The sequence below is a fragment of the Cydia strobilella genome, chromosome 6 (genome assembly GCF_947568885.1).
Source record: "Cydia strobilella chromosome 6, ilCydStro3.1, whole genome shotgun sequence".
Lineage (NCBI taxonomy): Eukaryota > Metazoa > Arthropoda > Insecta > Lepidoptera > Tortricidae > Cydia > Cydia strobilella.
Genome location: NC_086046.1, coordinates 21126621 through 21143101, shown reverse-complemented (window position 1 = coordinate 21143101; position 16481 = coordinate 21126621). Strand labels below are relative to the sequence as shown.

The following is a 16481-nucleotide window of genomic DNA, read 5'->3' as shown; positions in this document are numbered from 1 at the left end:
TATATGTACTTAAATATTTCTTTTATTCTGTTTTTAGTATTTGTTGTTATAGCGGCAACAGAAATACAACATGTGTGAAAATTTCAACTGTCTAGCTATCACGGTTCATGAGATACAGCCTGGTGACAGACGGACAAACAGACGGACGGACAGCGGAGTCTTAGTAATAGGGTCAAGTTTTTACCCTTTGGATACGGAACTCTAAAAAAGAGATCAAAGTTATTTTATAAAGTAGTCTCCTCCCTACCGCGACTTTCGCGCAGTTGTGATGCTAATCTATCCCTTGTGCCGCTTGTTTTTCTTCCTTAATAAATGAGTAAACAATTGGTTATTGCAATGTTTTAATTGAGATTGCTAACTAACGTGACAAAAAAATAATGTACTTATAATAAAACTAAAACAAAAACTTAGGTCTAAGTACTATACTAAACAAGTGAAAACATAGTTGTAAAACATTCAATACTTAAAAACAACCAGAATTATACTTAACTAATACTAAACCTAAACTAACCCTTAAAAAACTAGTCGAACAACCCACCCTGCATCGCTCCCGACGCAAAGGTGCTCATCACGCTTGCTGCGTTTCCGCGTTGAACCGCGATGGACAACCTCTGCGCCAGGAACGACCCGGAGCGGGGGTCGAGACCCCTCTCCCGCAGACGACGCCCCAGCTCCCCGAGAAAAGTTTTCGCTAACTAGCTAAATCAGCTTCTTTTTTCGAACTATATTAAAATGGAGTTTATAAAATGAAAATGAAAGTTACATACATATTATTAAACCTAAAATCTACATACACGTGGTAAATTGAGGTTTTTAGGCAGACAGTCTTAATGATAATTACCTTTATTTATAATACCCTATTATTTTAACTTTTTTGTTTTTAGTTAAGTATTCCTTTTGGCATTGTAACTTCTAAATTGTATGTTGATATGGGTGTACAACTGTATGTGTTGCCTGAAATAAAACTTTATTTATTTTATTTTATAATTCATTACATATATGTTTATTTGTTACATTCATTTAACTATATTATATTTAAAATTAATAATTATTTATGTGTTTCATGTATTCATTTATATATTTCAAATTTATAATTTATCATAGTATTAGTATTTATTCATAGTTTATTTATATGAAACACTTGAATTTCACGCCACGGTTAAATAATCTATTCTGAGTCCTTTCCAATTTATTAAATACAAATTCATCATTTCGTCAACATTCCTATTTAAAGAATCCAATGCTCGGTACATAGTGAAAATGAAAACTTTAAAATGTATCTGTAATTGAAGATCCATTTAAGTTAGCAGTCGCCTTATCTCGTTTACTAATGGGTATTTTAACTGTCTTCGTGTATATCATAAACGAATAAATACCTTAAGACCTTTAAAACAGTGCAAAATGTCGTACCTAGAAATTTGACAGCTGAATAGATGGCGCTGTGCTTGGAGACCGTCACTTTCGTAAAAATGGGTTGCGCCAAATCCTAAGATAACTAATTGGCTATCAAGCTTTTTTATTTAACTTGCCTAGGTCAGGGTCCGGGTTACTCAAATTTATAACTCAAAATTAATCCCACAATACACTCACTGCAAGCAAACCTCTTTCTCAAACAATTCTGTTTAAAATCTATTTTTATAACGCGCAAGCTATCAATCACTTCAATGTCTTGATGCGAACTTCTGAGGGTTTAGCGTATCCTACTTTTAATAAAAACCGGCCAAGTGCGAGTCGGACTCGCGCACGAAGGGTTCCGTACCATTATGGAAAAAAAAAACAGCAAAAAAATCACGTTTGTTGTATGGGAGCCCCATTTAAATATTTATATTATTATGTTTTTAGTATTTGTTGTTATAGCGGCTACAGAAATACATCATCTGTGAAAATTTCAACTGTCTAGCTATCACGGTTCATGAGATACAGCCTGGTGACAGACAGACAGACGGACAACGGAGTCTTCGTAATAGGGTCCCGTTTTTACCCTTTGGGTACGGAACCCTAAAAACTGCTAAGTTATCCATATGTTAATAAAATGATTGTTTCCAGTCTACAAGGACCCGGACTCGTTCTCTTGGGAGAGCTACCTGGCCGAGACGGGGGCCGCGGCGGCGCCCCCGCGCGCCTTCAAGACGCGCCCGCCGCAGGGCTTCAAGCCCGGCATGAAGCTCGAGGTCGTCGACAAGCGGGTATGTTACTGAACCATCGTCCATATTATTAACTGTAAATTCGTAAGCCTTATTGCGAAGACATAGGGTTCACCGATGGCCGAGACAGAGGCTTCATTTTACCATAGAGTAACTTATACTAGAGCGGTACTGTCATCATAGTAAATTTTGTAACCACGGTAAATTCACTGCCATCTATCGACACACTTTAAAACTAAAAATGAAGATTTATAAAAATACGATAAAAGGTATTTAAATATGGATAAATGGTTTTTTTTTATTTGCATTAATTATTTTTATGATTTTGACCCATGTTCTTTCACTGATATGCGTAAAAATTGTTAAATAACAAACGAAACCGTCAACGCCATCTATACGACAGTAGGCCAAAGCTAGTAGCGCCCTCTGATCGAGAGTCAAATTTTCTTGATTTTCGAGGCACGTTTTTTCCTTAGACTGTATACATCTATTACGGAGTTATATCTATCTTTGAGTTTACGTTACGAATGTGGATGAAGTCTGTAAGTATCGAATTTTATGTAGCAGTTTCTATTTTTTGAATACTCATTCTAAATTTATGTAGCATATTATAATTCAGTCTCAATATTCTGAAGTTGTCTCAAACTCTGCATGCATAATTTTTACGAAATACGTTATTTTATTTAATAATTGCACCTCTATAACTGAAATAACCTATGTTCTCACCTCTTTAATGGTACCATCTGTAAATGGGACAGATATTTATTTATACCTGTCTATTTGAGACGCTGGATAAGTGGGATACCTCTTTAATTGAGACAAATCTGCAGAAGTCACAGTTATCCAGGTTTCACGTTATTATTATTATTGAGAGCCTATTGTGTCCCACTGCTGGGCAAAGGCCTGCCCCTCTTCTTCCATTCGTCCCGGTTTTTATTTAAGAGGGTTGCAGTTTTTATATTTTCGAGGGCAGACTTCAAGCAAAACCTTAAAATAAGCGCTGGTGGCCTAGCGGTAAGGGCGTGCGACTTTCAATCCGGAGGTCGCGGGTTCAAAACCCCGGCTCGTACCAATGAGTTTTTAGGAACTTATGTACGAAATATCATTTGATATTTATACCAGTCGCTTTTCGGTGAAGGAAAGCATCGTGAGGAAACCGGACTAATCCCGATAAGGCCCAGTTTACCCTCTGGGTTGGAAGGTCAGATGACAGTCGCTTTCGTAAAAACTAGTACCTACGCCAATTTTTGGGATTAGTTGCCAAGCGGACCCCAGGCTCCCATGAGCCGTGGCTAAAATGCCGACACAACGCGAGGAAGATAACTGCAAGCAAAACCTTAAAAGGTTAAAGTTGGCTCGATAGAAAAAAATCACGAAAACATGTCTTATTTTCATTTATTTTCAATTGTATATCATTACCCAGCATTCCATAGCAGTATAATTTTAGTATAAAATAGCTAGTGATATAGCCGAGGGAATTGTGCAACGAAATTTTAATCAGAAGTATAATTTCAGAGTTATTGAAGAAATACGTTAAAATCCTCGCGATCGTCAAATCTTCCGTCGCAAGTTTCGCACGGCGCGCCGTATTTTTTATTCCTTTCTAATTTGCTGGGTTTACGCGCCCTCCTAATAATAATGTTTATTTCCTGAACAGGTGCCGTTCCTGATCCGCGTAGCCAGCATAAGCGAAGTGAAGGGCCACCAGGTCCGCATCTCGTTTGACGGGTGGCCGGACGAACTCTCGTATTGGCTGGACGATGATTCGCCTGACATTCATCCCGTTGGTTGGTGTTTGAAGACCGGACATCCACTCGAACCGCCATTAAGTAAGTATGACGTATTTGCAAGGTTATTGACATTAAGAGCCCGGTAACGATTTTGGAGCAAAAATGTAAAATTGATAGATTTAGTCGTTGAAATTATACACGTTTTGTTTCATAATATTTAAATAACAAGTATTGGTTTCTATTAGCACGTCTTCTCATCTTGCCTTTTAATAATGAGGTCGCGAGCGTGCGTCACCGGTAATATATGAAGAGAAGGGGCAGTTTTTAAAAATTCATCAAAAAATTATGGAGATAAATTATACAAATTAATTAATAAGAATAGTTTCAGTAAATGTTGTAGATTGTTTAAGTATCAAAATAACGTTGAAATTAAGTCAATTTTCAGAGAAATTGTCACTTGTTTTGAAGTAATTTCTGGAGATTATTGATTTGATGATTTCGTCTAACTTTCATTTACACTACTTCAAAGTCATAATAATAAAAATGTAGTCTGTAAAAGGTGGAGTACAGGTGTTATATATGCACCAGGGTTGTTGCGGATGCCGATTTTTTGACATCCGCGGATGCGGATGCAGATGCGGATTTTTAAAGGCTTACATCCGCGGATGCGAATTTCGAGATTAGGCACAGAAAAAACGTCATATATTAAGTAATTTTTATTTAAAAAAAAAACGAAACATTTAGTGTTTGAATAATAATATAGGTGCCCCACAATCGCTTTACTATACTAAAGTTCAAATAAAACAAACTTTTCACTTCTTGTCGCTGTCCGTCATAGGTTAAAGTGCTCGATCGACGAATCACAAAAACGAAACGATATTCCTATTGGCTAATGACGAAATTACCTGGCACTTACGCCGTCGCTAAGACGTTTCTGTGCCTACCTGTTCCACATCCGCATCCGCATTAAGCTCCGCATAGATTATATGCGGATGCGGATATTGCGGATGTTGAAAATAATGCGGAAGTTCCGCGGTTGCGGATGCGAATATTCGCAACATCCTTGATATGCACTTTAAGGCGGTTCCCTGAGCCAGAAGGCGAAAAATCTCCTTACATGATCATGTTTTTCTAAGAGGCGTTGATATTAGTAGACGTGCAAAAAATATATGTAGTTCTTGACTATATTATCTTTAATGACATAGCTTCCGATACACGAATTATGACACTTCGCTCGATACAATTAATTCCCAAAGTAACCTCTAACTCGTACTTTTAATCCAACTACTCGGTTATTTATTATGTGATACTATAAACAAAAAAAAGAAGAAAAAACAATCTTAACTTAAATAGTAATTTCATAGCTTTCGAATTTCGATATTGTAAGGTAACGTTTTTAAAATAAATAAAAATCGACAATATTGACACTTGGCGAGCATTATTTTTCCCGTTCTTTCTTGCGAAATGTGACAGTGACAGCGGCAAACCGATGGAACAGCCTTATATCCTCGAATCAAGTATTAACGATTAAGTATCTCTTGCAGCGGCGGAAGAAGCAGTGGTCCTGGGCCCGTGCGGCGTGGGCGGGTGCCGCGGCCTGGGTTCCCTGCGCGGCGGCGCGCACAAGCAGCACGTGGCGGCCTCCGCCTGCCCGTACCGCGCGCCCGCCTCGCCGGCCCCGCCCGACCGCCTCGCTGCTGAACGACCCACGAGGTAAGAAGCAGTGGTCCTGGGCCCGTGCGGCGTGGGCGGGTGCCGCGGCCTGGGTTCCCTGCGCGGCGGCGCGCACAAGCAGCACGTGGCGGCCTCCGCCTGCCCGTACCGCGCGCCCGCCTCGCCGGCCCCGCCCGACCGCCTCGCTGCTGAACGACCCACGAGGTAAGAAGCAGTGGTCCTGGGCCCGTGCGGCGTGGGCGGGTGCCGCGGCCTGGGTTCCCTGCGCGGCGGCGCGCACAAGCAGCACGTGGCGGCCTCCGCCTGCCCGTACCGCGCGCCCGCCTCGCCGGCCCCGCCCGACCGCCTCGCTGCTGAACGACCCACGAGGTAAGAAGCAGTGGTCCTGGGCCCGTGCGGCGTGGGCGGGTGCCGCGGCCTGGGTTCCCTGCGCGGCGGCGCGCACAAGCAGCACGTGGCGGCCTCCGCCTGCCCGTACCGCGCGCCCGCCTCGCCGGCCCCGCCCGACCGCCTCGCTGCTGAACGACCCACGAGGTAAGAAGCAGTGGTCCTGGGCCCGTGCGGCGTGGGCGGGTGCCGCGGCCTGGGTTCCCTGCGCGGCGGCGCGCACAAGCAGCACGTGGCGGCCTCCGCCTGCCCGTACCGCGCGCCCGCCTCGCCGGCCCCGCCCGACCGCCTCGCTGCTGAACGACCCACGAGGTAAGAAGCAGTGGTCCTGGGCCCGTGCGGCGTGGGCGGGTGCCGCGGCCTGGGTTCCCTGCGCGGCGGCGCGCACAAGCAGCACGTGGCGGCCTCCGCCTGCCCGTACCGCGCGCCCGCCTCGCCGGCCCCGCCCGACCGCCTCGCTGCTGAACGACCCACGAGGTAAGAAGCAGTGGTCCTGGGCCCGTGCGGCGTGGGCGGGTGCCGCGGCCTGGGTTCCCTGCGCGGCGGCGCGCACAAGCAGCACGTGGCGGCCTCCGCCTGCCCGTACCGCGCGCCCGCCTCGCCGGCCCCGCCCGACCGCCTCGCTGCTGAACGACCCACGAGGTAAGAAGCAGTGGTCCTGGGCCCGTGCGGCGTGGGCGGGTGCCGCGGCCTGGGTTCCCTGCGCGGCGGCGCGCACAAGCAGCACGTGGCGGCCTCCGCCTGCCCGTACCGCGCGCCCGCCTCGCCGGCCCCGCCCGACCGCCTCGCTGCTGAACGACCCACGAGGTAAGAAGCAGTGGTCCTGGGCCCGTGCGGCGTGGGCGGGTGCCGCGGCCTGGGTTCCCTGCGCGGCGGCGCGCACAAGCAGCACGTGGCGGCCTCCGCCTGCCCGTACCGCGCGCCCGCCTCGCCGGCCCCGCCCGACCGCCTCGCTGCTGAACGACCCACGAGGTAAGAAGCAGTGGTCCTGGGCCCGTGCGGCGTGGGCGGGTGCCGCGGCCTGGGTTCCCTGCGCGGCGGCGCGCACAAGCAGCACGTGGCGGCCTCCGCCTGCCCGTACCGCGCGCCCGCCTCGCCGGCCCCGCCCGACCGCCTCGCTGCTGAACGACCCACGAGGTAAGAAGCAGTGGTCCTGGGCCCGTGCGGCGTGGGCGGGTGCCGCGGCCTGGGTTCCCTGCGCGGCGGCGCGCACAAGCAGCACGTGGCGGCCTCCGCCTGCCCGTACCGCGCGCCCGCCTCGCCGGCCCCGCCCGACCGCCTCGCTGCTGAACGACCCACGAGGTAAGAAGCAGTGGTCCTGGGCCCGTGCGGCGTGGGCGGGTGCCGCGGCCTGGGTTCCCTGCGCGGCGGCGCGCACAAGCAGCACGTGGCGGCCTCCGCCTGCCCGTACCGCGCGCCCGCCTCGCCGGCCCCGCCCGACCGCCTCGCTGCTGAACGACCCACGAGGTAAGAAGCAGTGGTCCTGGGCCCGTGCGGCGTGGGCGGGTGCCGCGGCCTGGGTTCCCTGCGCGGCGGCGCGCACAAGCAGCACGTGGCGGCCTCCGCCTGCCCGTACCGCGCGCCCGCCTCGCCGGCCCCGCCCGACCGCCTCGCTGCTGAACGACCCACGAGGTAAGAAGCAGTGGTCCTGGGCCCGTGCGGCGTGGGCGGGTGCCGCGGCCTGGGTTCCCTGCGCGGCGGCGCGCACAAGCAGCACGTGGCGGCCTCCGCCTGCCCGTACCGCGCGCCCGCCTCGCCGGCCCCGCCCGACCGCCTCGCTGCTGAACGACCCACGAGGTAAGAAGCAGTGGTCCTGGGCCCGTGCGGCGTGGGCGGGTGCCGCGGCCTGGGTTCCCTGCGCGGCGGCGCGCACAAGCAGCACGTGGCGGCCTCCGCCTGCCCGTACCGCGCGCCCGCCTCGCCGGCCCCGCCCGACCGCCTCGCTGCTGAACGACCCACGAGGTAAGAAGCAGTGGTCCTGGGCCCGTGCGGCGTGGGCGGGTGCCGCGGCCTGGGTTCCCTGCGCGGCGGCGCGCACAAGCAGCACGTGGCGGCCTCCGCCTGCCCGTACCGCGCGCCCGCCTCGCCGGCCCCGCCCGACCGCCTCGCTGCTGAACGACCCACGAGGTAAGAAGCAGTGGTCCTGGGCCCGTGCGGCGTGGGCGGGTGCCGCGGCCTGGGTTCCCTGCGCGGCGGCGCGCACAAGCAGCACGTGGCGGCCTCCGCCTGCCCGTACCGCGCGCCCGCCTCGCCGGCCCCGCCCGACCGCCTCGCTGCTGAACGACCCACGAGGTAAGAAGCAGTGGTCCTGGGCCCGTGCGGCGTGGGCGGGTGCCGCGGCCTGGGTTCCCTGCGCGGCGGCGCGCACAAGCAGCACGTGGCGGCCTCCGCCTGCCCGTACCGCGCGCCCGCCTCGCCGGCCCCGCCCGACCGCCTCGCTGCTGAACGACCCACGAGGTAAGAAGCAGTGGTCCTGGGCCCGTGCGGCGTGGGCGGGTGCCGCGGCCTGGGTTCCCTGCGCGGCGGCGCGCACAAGCAGCACGTGGCGGCCTCCGCCTGCCCGTACCGCGCGCCCGCCTCGCCGGCCCCGCCCGACCGCCTCGCTGCTGAACGACCCACGAGGTAAGAAGCTTTGTCTACAATCTGGCTAAAAAGAGTACAAATTAAAAAGTGGCAACACTGTAGTGTCGTCCCTTACCAAGGGCCTGACACTCTTTGATAGAGAAAGATAGTCTTATTGCGATTCCTATAAGAGGAAAGAGAAAATAGTGCCATGCTTTGTCCTTATCACCGACCAGGTTTTTTTTTCATGGTCGGGTTATGGCAGCATAGGTAGGAGGCGATGGCGAAATATCGAAATTTATAAGAGTGAAAGAGAAAAAGGATTATGCTGCCATACATTAACCTGTCAATACTATGAATATGTCTTTCTCTTACCCCTGGTCGCTCGGTTTCATGTCTATAACTACTATCTATATTATATACTATGTCTATGTCCCTTTCAAATCAATCTAAGAAAAACGGGACGACACTACAGTGTTGACACTTTTTAAATTCTACTCTTTTTGCCAGACTGTAATAGTAGATTGTACAACAAGGGCATAAAGCGATCCATTTTTATCCGAGGCAATTTATTGGTTCGAGCGCAGCGAGGACCAATATAGTCAAGGATAAAATTTTACATTTATGCCTGAATTATACACTCTGCTTTTCACTTCGAATGTGAGTAAAATATAGAAAAATATCCAATATTTTAGGTGATTTTATTCAAGACTAAAGTAAATAGTACTCGGTTGTGTCGGGGGCGCGAGGCGCGCCGGTCGGGGACGCGCCGGCAGTGCTAGCAGTTTGTATGGCAGATTATGGACTTTATTTCTAAGTCAATAAGGGTCGTAATAGATGATTTTACTTTATGCTCTAGAACATAATAAGCAACTTTATGTCGTCTTCGCACGACTTAAAGTCGAACTTTACGAGCATGAGAAGTGAAAATGATCTTTTTACTGTTATCCACCAAATGAAAAGCCATTGTTACATGAAAAAGCTCATGAAGGGAGGCCTGTTTCTAGTCAAACTAAAGGTTAACTGGAAGAGATCCCTCAAAGGGATAAGTTCGCCTTTGTACATCTTATTATTTGTACCATGTAATTTTTAATGTGTATATTTGTACAATAAAGAGTTTACTACTACTACTACAAACCTAGGCATGTGTAGTTTTTCATACTTTCAGCTCACACCTACATCGCTCAAACTTGATCTTACCCCGAAGCTCAATAGTCTAAACTTAAGGTTTGGCAGCGAGCTATGGACACTAACATAGTTAGAGTAGTTTAGTTTGTAGAATACTAACAAAGTGGATCTTGTTATCTAAATAAGTAAATAAACGTTTTTAGGGTTCCATACCCAAAGGGTAAAAACGGGACCCTATTACTAAGACTCCGCTGTCCGTCTGTCACCAGGCTGTATCTCATGAACCGTGATAGCTAGACAGTTGAAATTTTCACAGATGGTGTATTTCTGTTGCCGCTATAACAACAAATACTAAAAACAGAATAAAATTAATATTTAAGGGGGGCTCCCATACAAATAACGTGATTTTTTTTGCCGTTTTTTGCGTAATGGTACGGAACCCTTCGTGCGCGAGTCCAACTCGCACATGGGCGGTTTTTTTAATATTATGGAGCGCAGTATACTATTAAGAGATATTAAAGGTATCTCGAAGGAAGGACGGGCAGCGTCGGGGCATATTATTATATTATATATGAATGCACAGGCAGCTTATAGCTGATACGTGCACACCAATGTCCTCCACTTGTGTTTTGTATATTATGTGTGAAATCAAATCGTATCCGGAACACCACGCTACGTTCTTAAACTCAAATAATAGATGTAGGCCGAGAAACGCCCAAGTTAAAGTGGTACTCGGCTAATCGTTCCGCATGATATGTGGGCAAAACTTATTGTCAATTTTTTAACATGCAGATACGTCTGCGAGCGATACTCCAATGATGAGAGAGAGAGAGCGGTAGATGTCGCTTTACGCCACCCCAAAGGCGTGTATTAGGACATTCTTATAGGACATTCTTACACAGATTGACTAAGTCCCACGGTAAGCCCAAGGAGGCTTGTGTTATGGGTACACAGACAACGATATATATAATATATAAATACTTAAATACATAGAAAACACCCATGACTCAGGAACAAATATCTGTGCTCATCACACAAATAAATGCCCTTACCGGGAATCGAACCCAGGACCATCGGCTTCGCAGGCAGGGTCACTACCCACTAGGCCAGACCGGTCGTGTATACATAAGGGAAGGAATGGAAAGATTTGCAAGTTTCTGGTAGGCTTCCGTAGCTCAATTGGTTAAGAGCAACGCACGGATTGCGGAGGTTGCGGGTTCAAATCCTGCCGGAAGTGTAACTTTTTCCATTTTTTCCTTTAATATAAAATTTAAAACTTATTGTTACTAGATTACTACAAACAAATTAGTAGGATTCGTTTTAAAACAGACTGAAATATCCATGTCAAGGTGAAATCTCATAACCATGTATTTTTAGCTTCACCTTCAAACGCAGCATATGAATAATTATTACCAAAGATAGATATAACTCCGTAATAGATGGATACAGTCTAAGGAAAAAACGTGCCTCGAAAATCAAGAAAATTTGATTCTCGTTCAGAGGGCGCTACTAGCTTTGGCCTACTGTCGTATAGATGGCGTTGACGGTTTCGTTTGTTATTTAACAATTTTAACGCATATCAGTGAAAGAATATGGGTCAAAATCATAAAAATAATTAATGCAAATAAAAAAAAACATTTATCCATATTTAAATACATTTTATCGTATTTTTATAAATCTTCATTTTTAGTTTTAAAGTGTGTCGACAGATGGCAGTGAATTTACTGGGGTTACAAAATTTACTATGACAGTACCGCTCTAGTATAAGTTACTCTATGTTATTAGCAAAGATAGATATAACTCGGTAATAAGGAAAAAACCGGCCAAGTGCGAGTGGGACTCGCGCACCGAGGGTTCCGTACTTTTTTAGTATTTGTTGTTATAGCGGTAACAGAAATACATCATCTGAAAATTTCAACTCTCTAGCTATCACTGTTAATGAGATACAGCCTGGTGACAGACGGACAGACAGACAGCGGAGTCTTAGTAATAGGGTCCTTTAACCTTTGGGTACGGAACCCTAAAAACGTGTCTCGAACATCAAGAAAATTTTATTCTCGAATAGATGGCGCCACTACATTTGCCCTACTCTCGAATAGATGGCGTTGACAGTTTCGTTTGTTATTTGACAATTTTAACGCATATCAGTGAAAGAACATGGGTGAAAATCATATAAAAATAATTAATGCAAATAAAAAAAATCATTTATCCATATATAAATACATTTTATGGTATTTTTTATACATCTTCATTTTTAGTTTTAATCGTGTGTCGATAGATGGCAGTGAATTTACTGTGGCTACAAAATTTACTATGACAGTACCGCTCTATCCTATATGGATGGTATAGAAAGGATCGCAATCTCTTATGGCAGAATTGTTGTAAAAGTGACCGCGTTAAGCTTTAAATAATAGTTCCTAATCTCTCCAGTGGCGCTAGTTAGGCTCTGGGACATGAGTATAACATGAACCATATAGGTATAAGGCAACAAATAACTCGACCAAATTACGTAGGTTGTTTTTGGTAGTATTTCGGTGTATGGTGGCGCCGCCTAATTACTGTTTTTTGATGGACACTTTTCATACGTAGAGATTTGGCTCCTTTATACAGTCTCCATGCTATCCTATTATATCCTCTTTATAGTCATACTTGTTATGGCCATTTTTTGCCCGGATGCTGCACTTCATGATAAAAGCAAGCCGCTTTGCACAGTGATAGAAGGGACCAAACTCAGTGATTTGACCCGCAGCAGCGCAAGTTTCACCCCTTAGGAACAAAGATGGCACCACTTCTTTAAAAAATAATTCAAAAAATTCTACAAGCTAAACGAATGAACCGATTTAAATGTTTAATATCACAAATGAAAGCTTATTATATACGTTACTTTAAAAAAATACTCAAAAAATATATACTGAATACTTTTGACAAAAAACGGCATCTTAAGTTTTTTTTTTACTTAATTGATAGTTTTTACTTGATTTCTCAAAAAAAAATTATGGAACATGAATAGTTTAATACATGTGCATATTACTGAATAAACAACAAGTATTATACAAAAAACTCGACACCGATACCTCTCATACTCTACGAAATATGACAGTTTGAATGTGAGTGTAAATTTCTTCAAAATATATTTCAAAAAATTCTACAAGCTAAACTATTTGACCGATTTCAATGTTTAATATCTAAAATAAAAGCTCATTATATACATAACTTATAAAATAAAACTCAAAAAACGTATACTGAATACTTTTGGCAAAAACGGCATCTTAAGTTTTTTTTCTAACTCGATTGATAGTTTTTACTTGATTTCTTAAAAAAAAAAGGAACATGAATAGTTTAATACATGTATATATTACTGAATAATATACAAGTATTATAAAAAAAAACCCGACACCGATACCTTTTAATCTTCATGAAATATTTAAGTTTAATTATGAGCGCTCTTACAAATAAATTTATTTAAAAGAAATCTTCAACCGCAGTAAGTGCACTGATTTTAATGTGAAATATGTCATATGAAAAGAAATCACCCAATTTATTTTAATAAATAAAAAATAAATAAATAAAAACTGAATAAAGTTTTTTCCTGGTGCTGAATTACAAAAAAATATAACAAAATAGAAATTATTTTTATTTTAAGTGACTACATTTGTAAACAATGTCCTTTTCGGTAGATGTAGATTTCAATACTACAAAATCACCGATCATACATGAACTGGTTGCTGTAGATTACTGTTGAATTATTTTTGTGCCTGTAGATTACTGTTGAATTATTTTTGTGCCTAGCTGATTACCATTAAACCTATAATTTTGTGCCAAACCTATAATCAGTGGTCAGCAACTCAGCATGCAAAATAACCCTGGATTGAAAATTACATTAACTTAATTTTGATTTGTACAGCCACCTTTGCATGATTTACACTGGGCTGTGCATGGTAAGCTGACGCGACGACAGTCGACACCCACAACGCATAGTTTCACAGCCAGATTTGGAGCCACAATGGTCCAAGAGGCTTAATTGCGACCAAATGGCTGTAACTGCCGACAATTATGCAGTGCAACTCTCTTTTTTCTTAGTCCATGCCTAAGAAGATGTACATGGTATGGAAACTTCTGGTTCCAGAGGAGCGTTTCCCCATATATGGCCCGCTTGGTAAGCTGCTCGAAGTGCATGTTTATAGAGAGCAGCTGATGTAGGTGGCAGGCTTGTAACAAGCTTCCTACAAAACTCCTCTTCTTCTTCTTCTTCCTGGCCATTATTATTCCCATCTCTAGTTGGGGTCGGCCCTCCTTATACCATTACGCCACTTAATGCGGTCTGCTGTCATACTTTTATCTATGCCTGCTGCCTCCATGTCTCCTTCAACGGTGCTGCTCCAAGTTGTGGGGGGTCGTCCTCGGCCTCGGTTACCCTCCCTTATGTTTAATACCGCTCTCATGATGTGGCTTTCATCACGTCTCATGACGTGGCCATACCAGCGTAGGCGGCCTTCCGCCAATTTGTCGCTAATGCTAGCAACCTTAAAAGTTCCTCGGACATAGGTGTTTCGAACTCTGTCAAGTCTTGTGACGCCGCCCGCCCAACGTAGCATCTTCATCTCGGTGGTGTGAAGTTTTTTCTCGTCAGCTTTCCTTAAACCCCAGCATTCCGATCCATATAATAACGCAGGCCTTACGGCTTGTTTATAGATCTGACCTTTAGTTCTTACAGGTATTCGGGGATCACACAAAACACCAGAGAGTGATCGCCACTGAAGCCAGGCTGATGAGATTCGGTGCTGGATGTCCTTTTCTGCGGTAGTCTGCGGTGACACTATAGATCCCAGATATTTAAACGACTCCACCTGCTTGAGTGGGACTCCTTCGATACACGGCGGTGCAGTGGTACTTAGCCTTGTTTTTGTTAGGTGGCAGAACATATATTCGGTTTTCTCCCGACTGATTCTAAGTCCCTGTGTTTCTAAAGCTGTTACCCACTCATTTAATTCAGCTTGTAGGTCCTGGAGGGACTCGGCAATTAAGACTATGTCATCCGCGTATAATAGTGTCCATGGTGCGGGTTTCTGTAAATCCCTAGTTAAATACTTCATGACTATGTTAAACGACTCCTACAAAACGACTTTTCTTTTTCAGTTCTACATCTACCGGTGAACCCGAAGAGGACATTTAAGTTTTTTGTTTACGAATGTAGTCACTTTAAATAAAAATAATTTCTATTTTGTTATATTTTTTTGTAATTCAGCACCAGGAAAAAACTTTATTCAGTTTTTATTTATTTATTTTTTATTTATTAAAATAAATTGGGTGATTTCTATTCATATGACATATTTCACATTAAAATCAGTGCACTTACTGCGGTTGAAGATTTCTTTTAAATAAATTTATTTGTAAGAGCGTGCGTAATTGAACTTAAATATTTCGTGAAGAATAAAAGGTATCGGTGTTGGGTTTTTTTTATAATAATTGTTATTTATTCAGTAATATATACATGTATTAAACTATTCATGTTCCATAATTTTTTTTTAAGAAATCAAGTAAAAACTATCAATCGAGTAAGAAAAAAAAACTTAAGATGCCGGTTTTTTGCCAAAAGTATTCAGTATATGTTTTTTGAGTATTTTTTTATAAGTAATGTATATAATGAGCTTTTATTTTAGATATTAAACATTGAAATCGGTCAAAAAGTTTAGCTTGTAGAATTTTTTGAAATATATTTTGAAGAAATTTACACTCATATTCAAACTTTCATATTTCGTGAAGTATGAGAGGTATCGGTGTCGGGTTTTTTTATAATACTTGTTATTTATTCAGTAATATATACATGCATTAAACTATTCATGTTCCATACATTTTTTTTTGAGAAATCAAGTAAAAACTATCAATCGAGAAAAAAAAAAAACTTAAGATGCCGTTTTTTGTCAAAAGTATTCAGTATATATTTTTTATGTATTTTTTTAAATGTAATGTATATAATGAGCTTTCATTTGAGATATTAAATATTTAAATCGGTTCATTGGTTTAGTTTGTAGAATTTTTTGAAATATTTTTTAAAGAAGTGGTGCCATCTCTGTTCCTAAGGGGTGAAACTGCCGCTGCTGCGGGTCAAATCGCTCAATTTGGTCCCTACTATCACTGTGCAAAGCGGCTTGCTTTTATCATGAAGTGCAGCATTTTGTTCATAACAAGTATGACTATTATTACTAATTATTGTTGCAGGGCCCCCGGTCGACCTCCGAAAACGGCAGAAACACTGACTCCTACCAGCGACACGCACACATCCAAAGAGAAGTATGTATAGTTTGTCAAAGGACTGTCTCATTTCAAACATAGACAGAGAGAATCATACTATCTTTGTCTTACACTAGTACTAGCACCCAAAAGAAAAGGATGAGTGCAGTTTTTTGTGTTCTTATTTAATGACAAGATTTTCTTGACCAACTATAGTCAAATTATATTTGTTTTATACTCTAGCAAACTCACTTTATGTCAGTAGAAAAAGGCGCGAAATTCAAATTTTCTATGGGAGGACAACATTTTTTAATTTGCTGCTTTTTTCTACTGACAGAAATGGCTTGCCAAACTATAATAGTAATATTTCAATTATGTAAAAGTACATGGTCACTTTATTAATGAATTCCATTCATAATGTGTTCATGCAGTTTTCATGATAGATCATAAATATTGATTACTGAAAAAAAAAATTGCCCAAAATGCTGCTTACAATAAATGAATGGGTAAATGTATGGAAATCGGGGGAAATGCGTCATGAAATAATAAAAAAAACCCATAAATTAAACATTCCTATATGTATTCACTGAATGTAGGAATATTAGAAATGTTTAAATGTATTTTT

The 16481-nt window shown here is 44.2% G+C and overlaps 1 protein-coding gene across 1 annotated transcript in view; it reads left to right on the top strand.

The window, feature by feature from the left end:
* LOC134742344 (uncharacterized) overlaps positions 1 to 16481 on the top strand; it is a 37637-nt gene that overhangs the window by 16968 nt on the left and 4188 nt on the right. The window contains 6 exon segments of the mRNA XM_063675395.1: positions 2047 to 2186; positions 3802 to 3973; positions 5419 to 5587; positions 5670 to 8332; positions 8398 to 8557; positions 15845 to 15916. Of these exon segments, the coding sequence (XP_063531465.1) occupies positions 2047 to 2186; positions 3802 to 3973; positions 5419 to 5587; positions 5670 to 8332; positions 8398 to 8557; positions 15845 to 15916 (3376 nt within the window).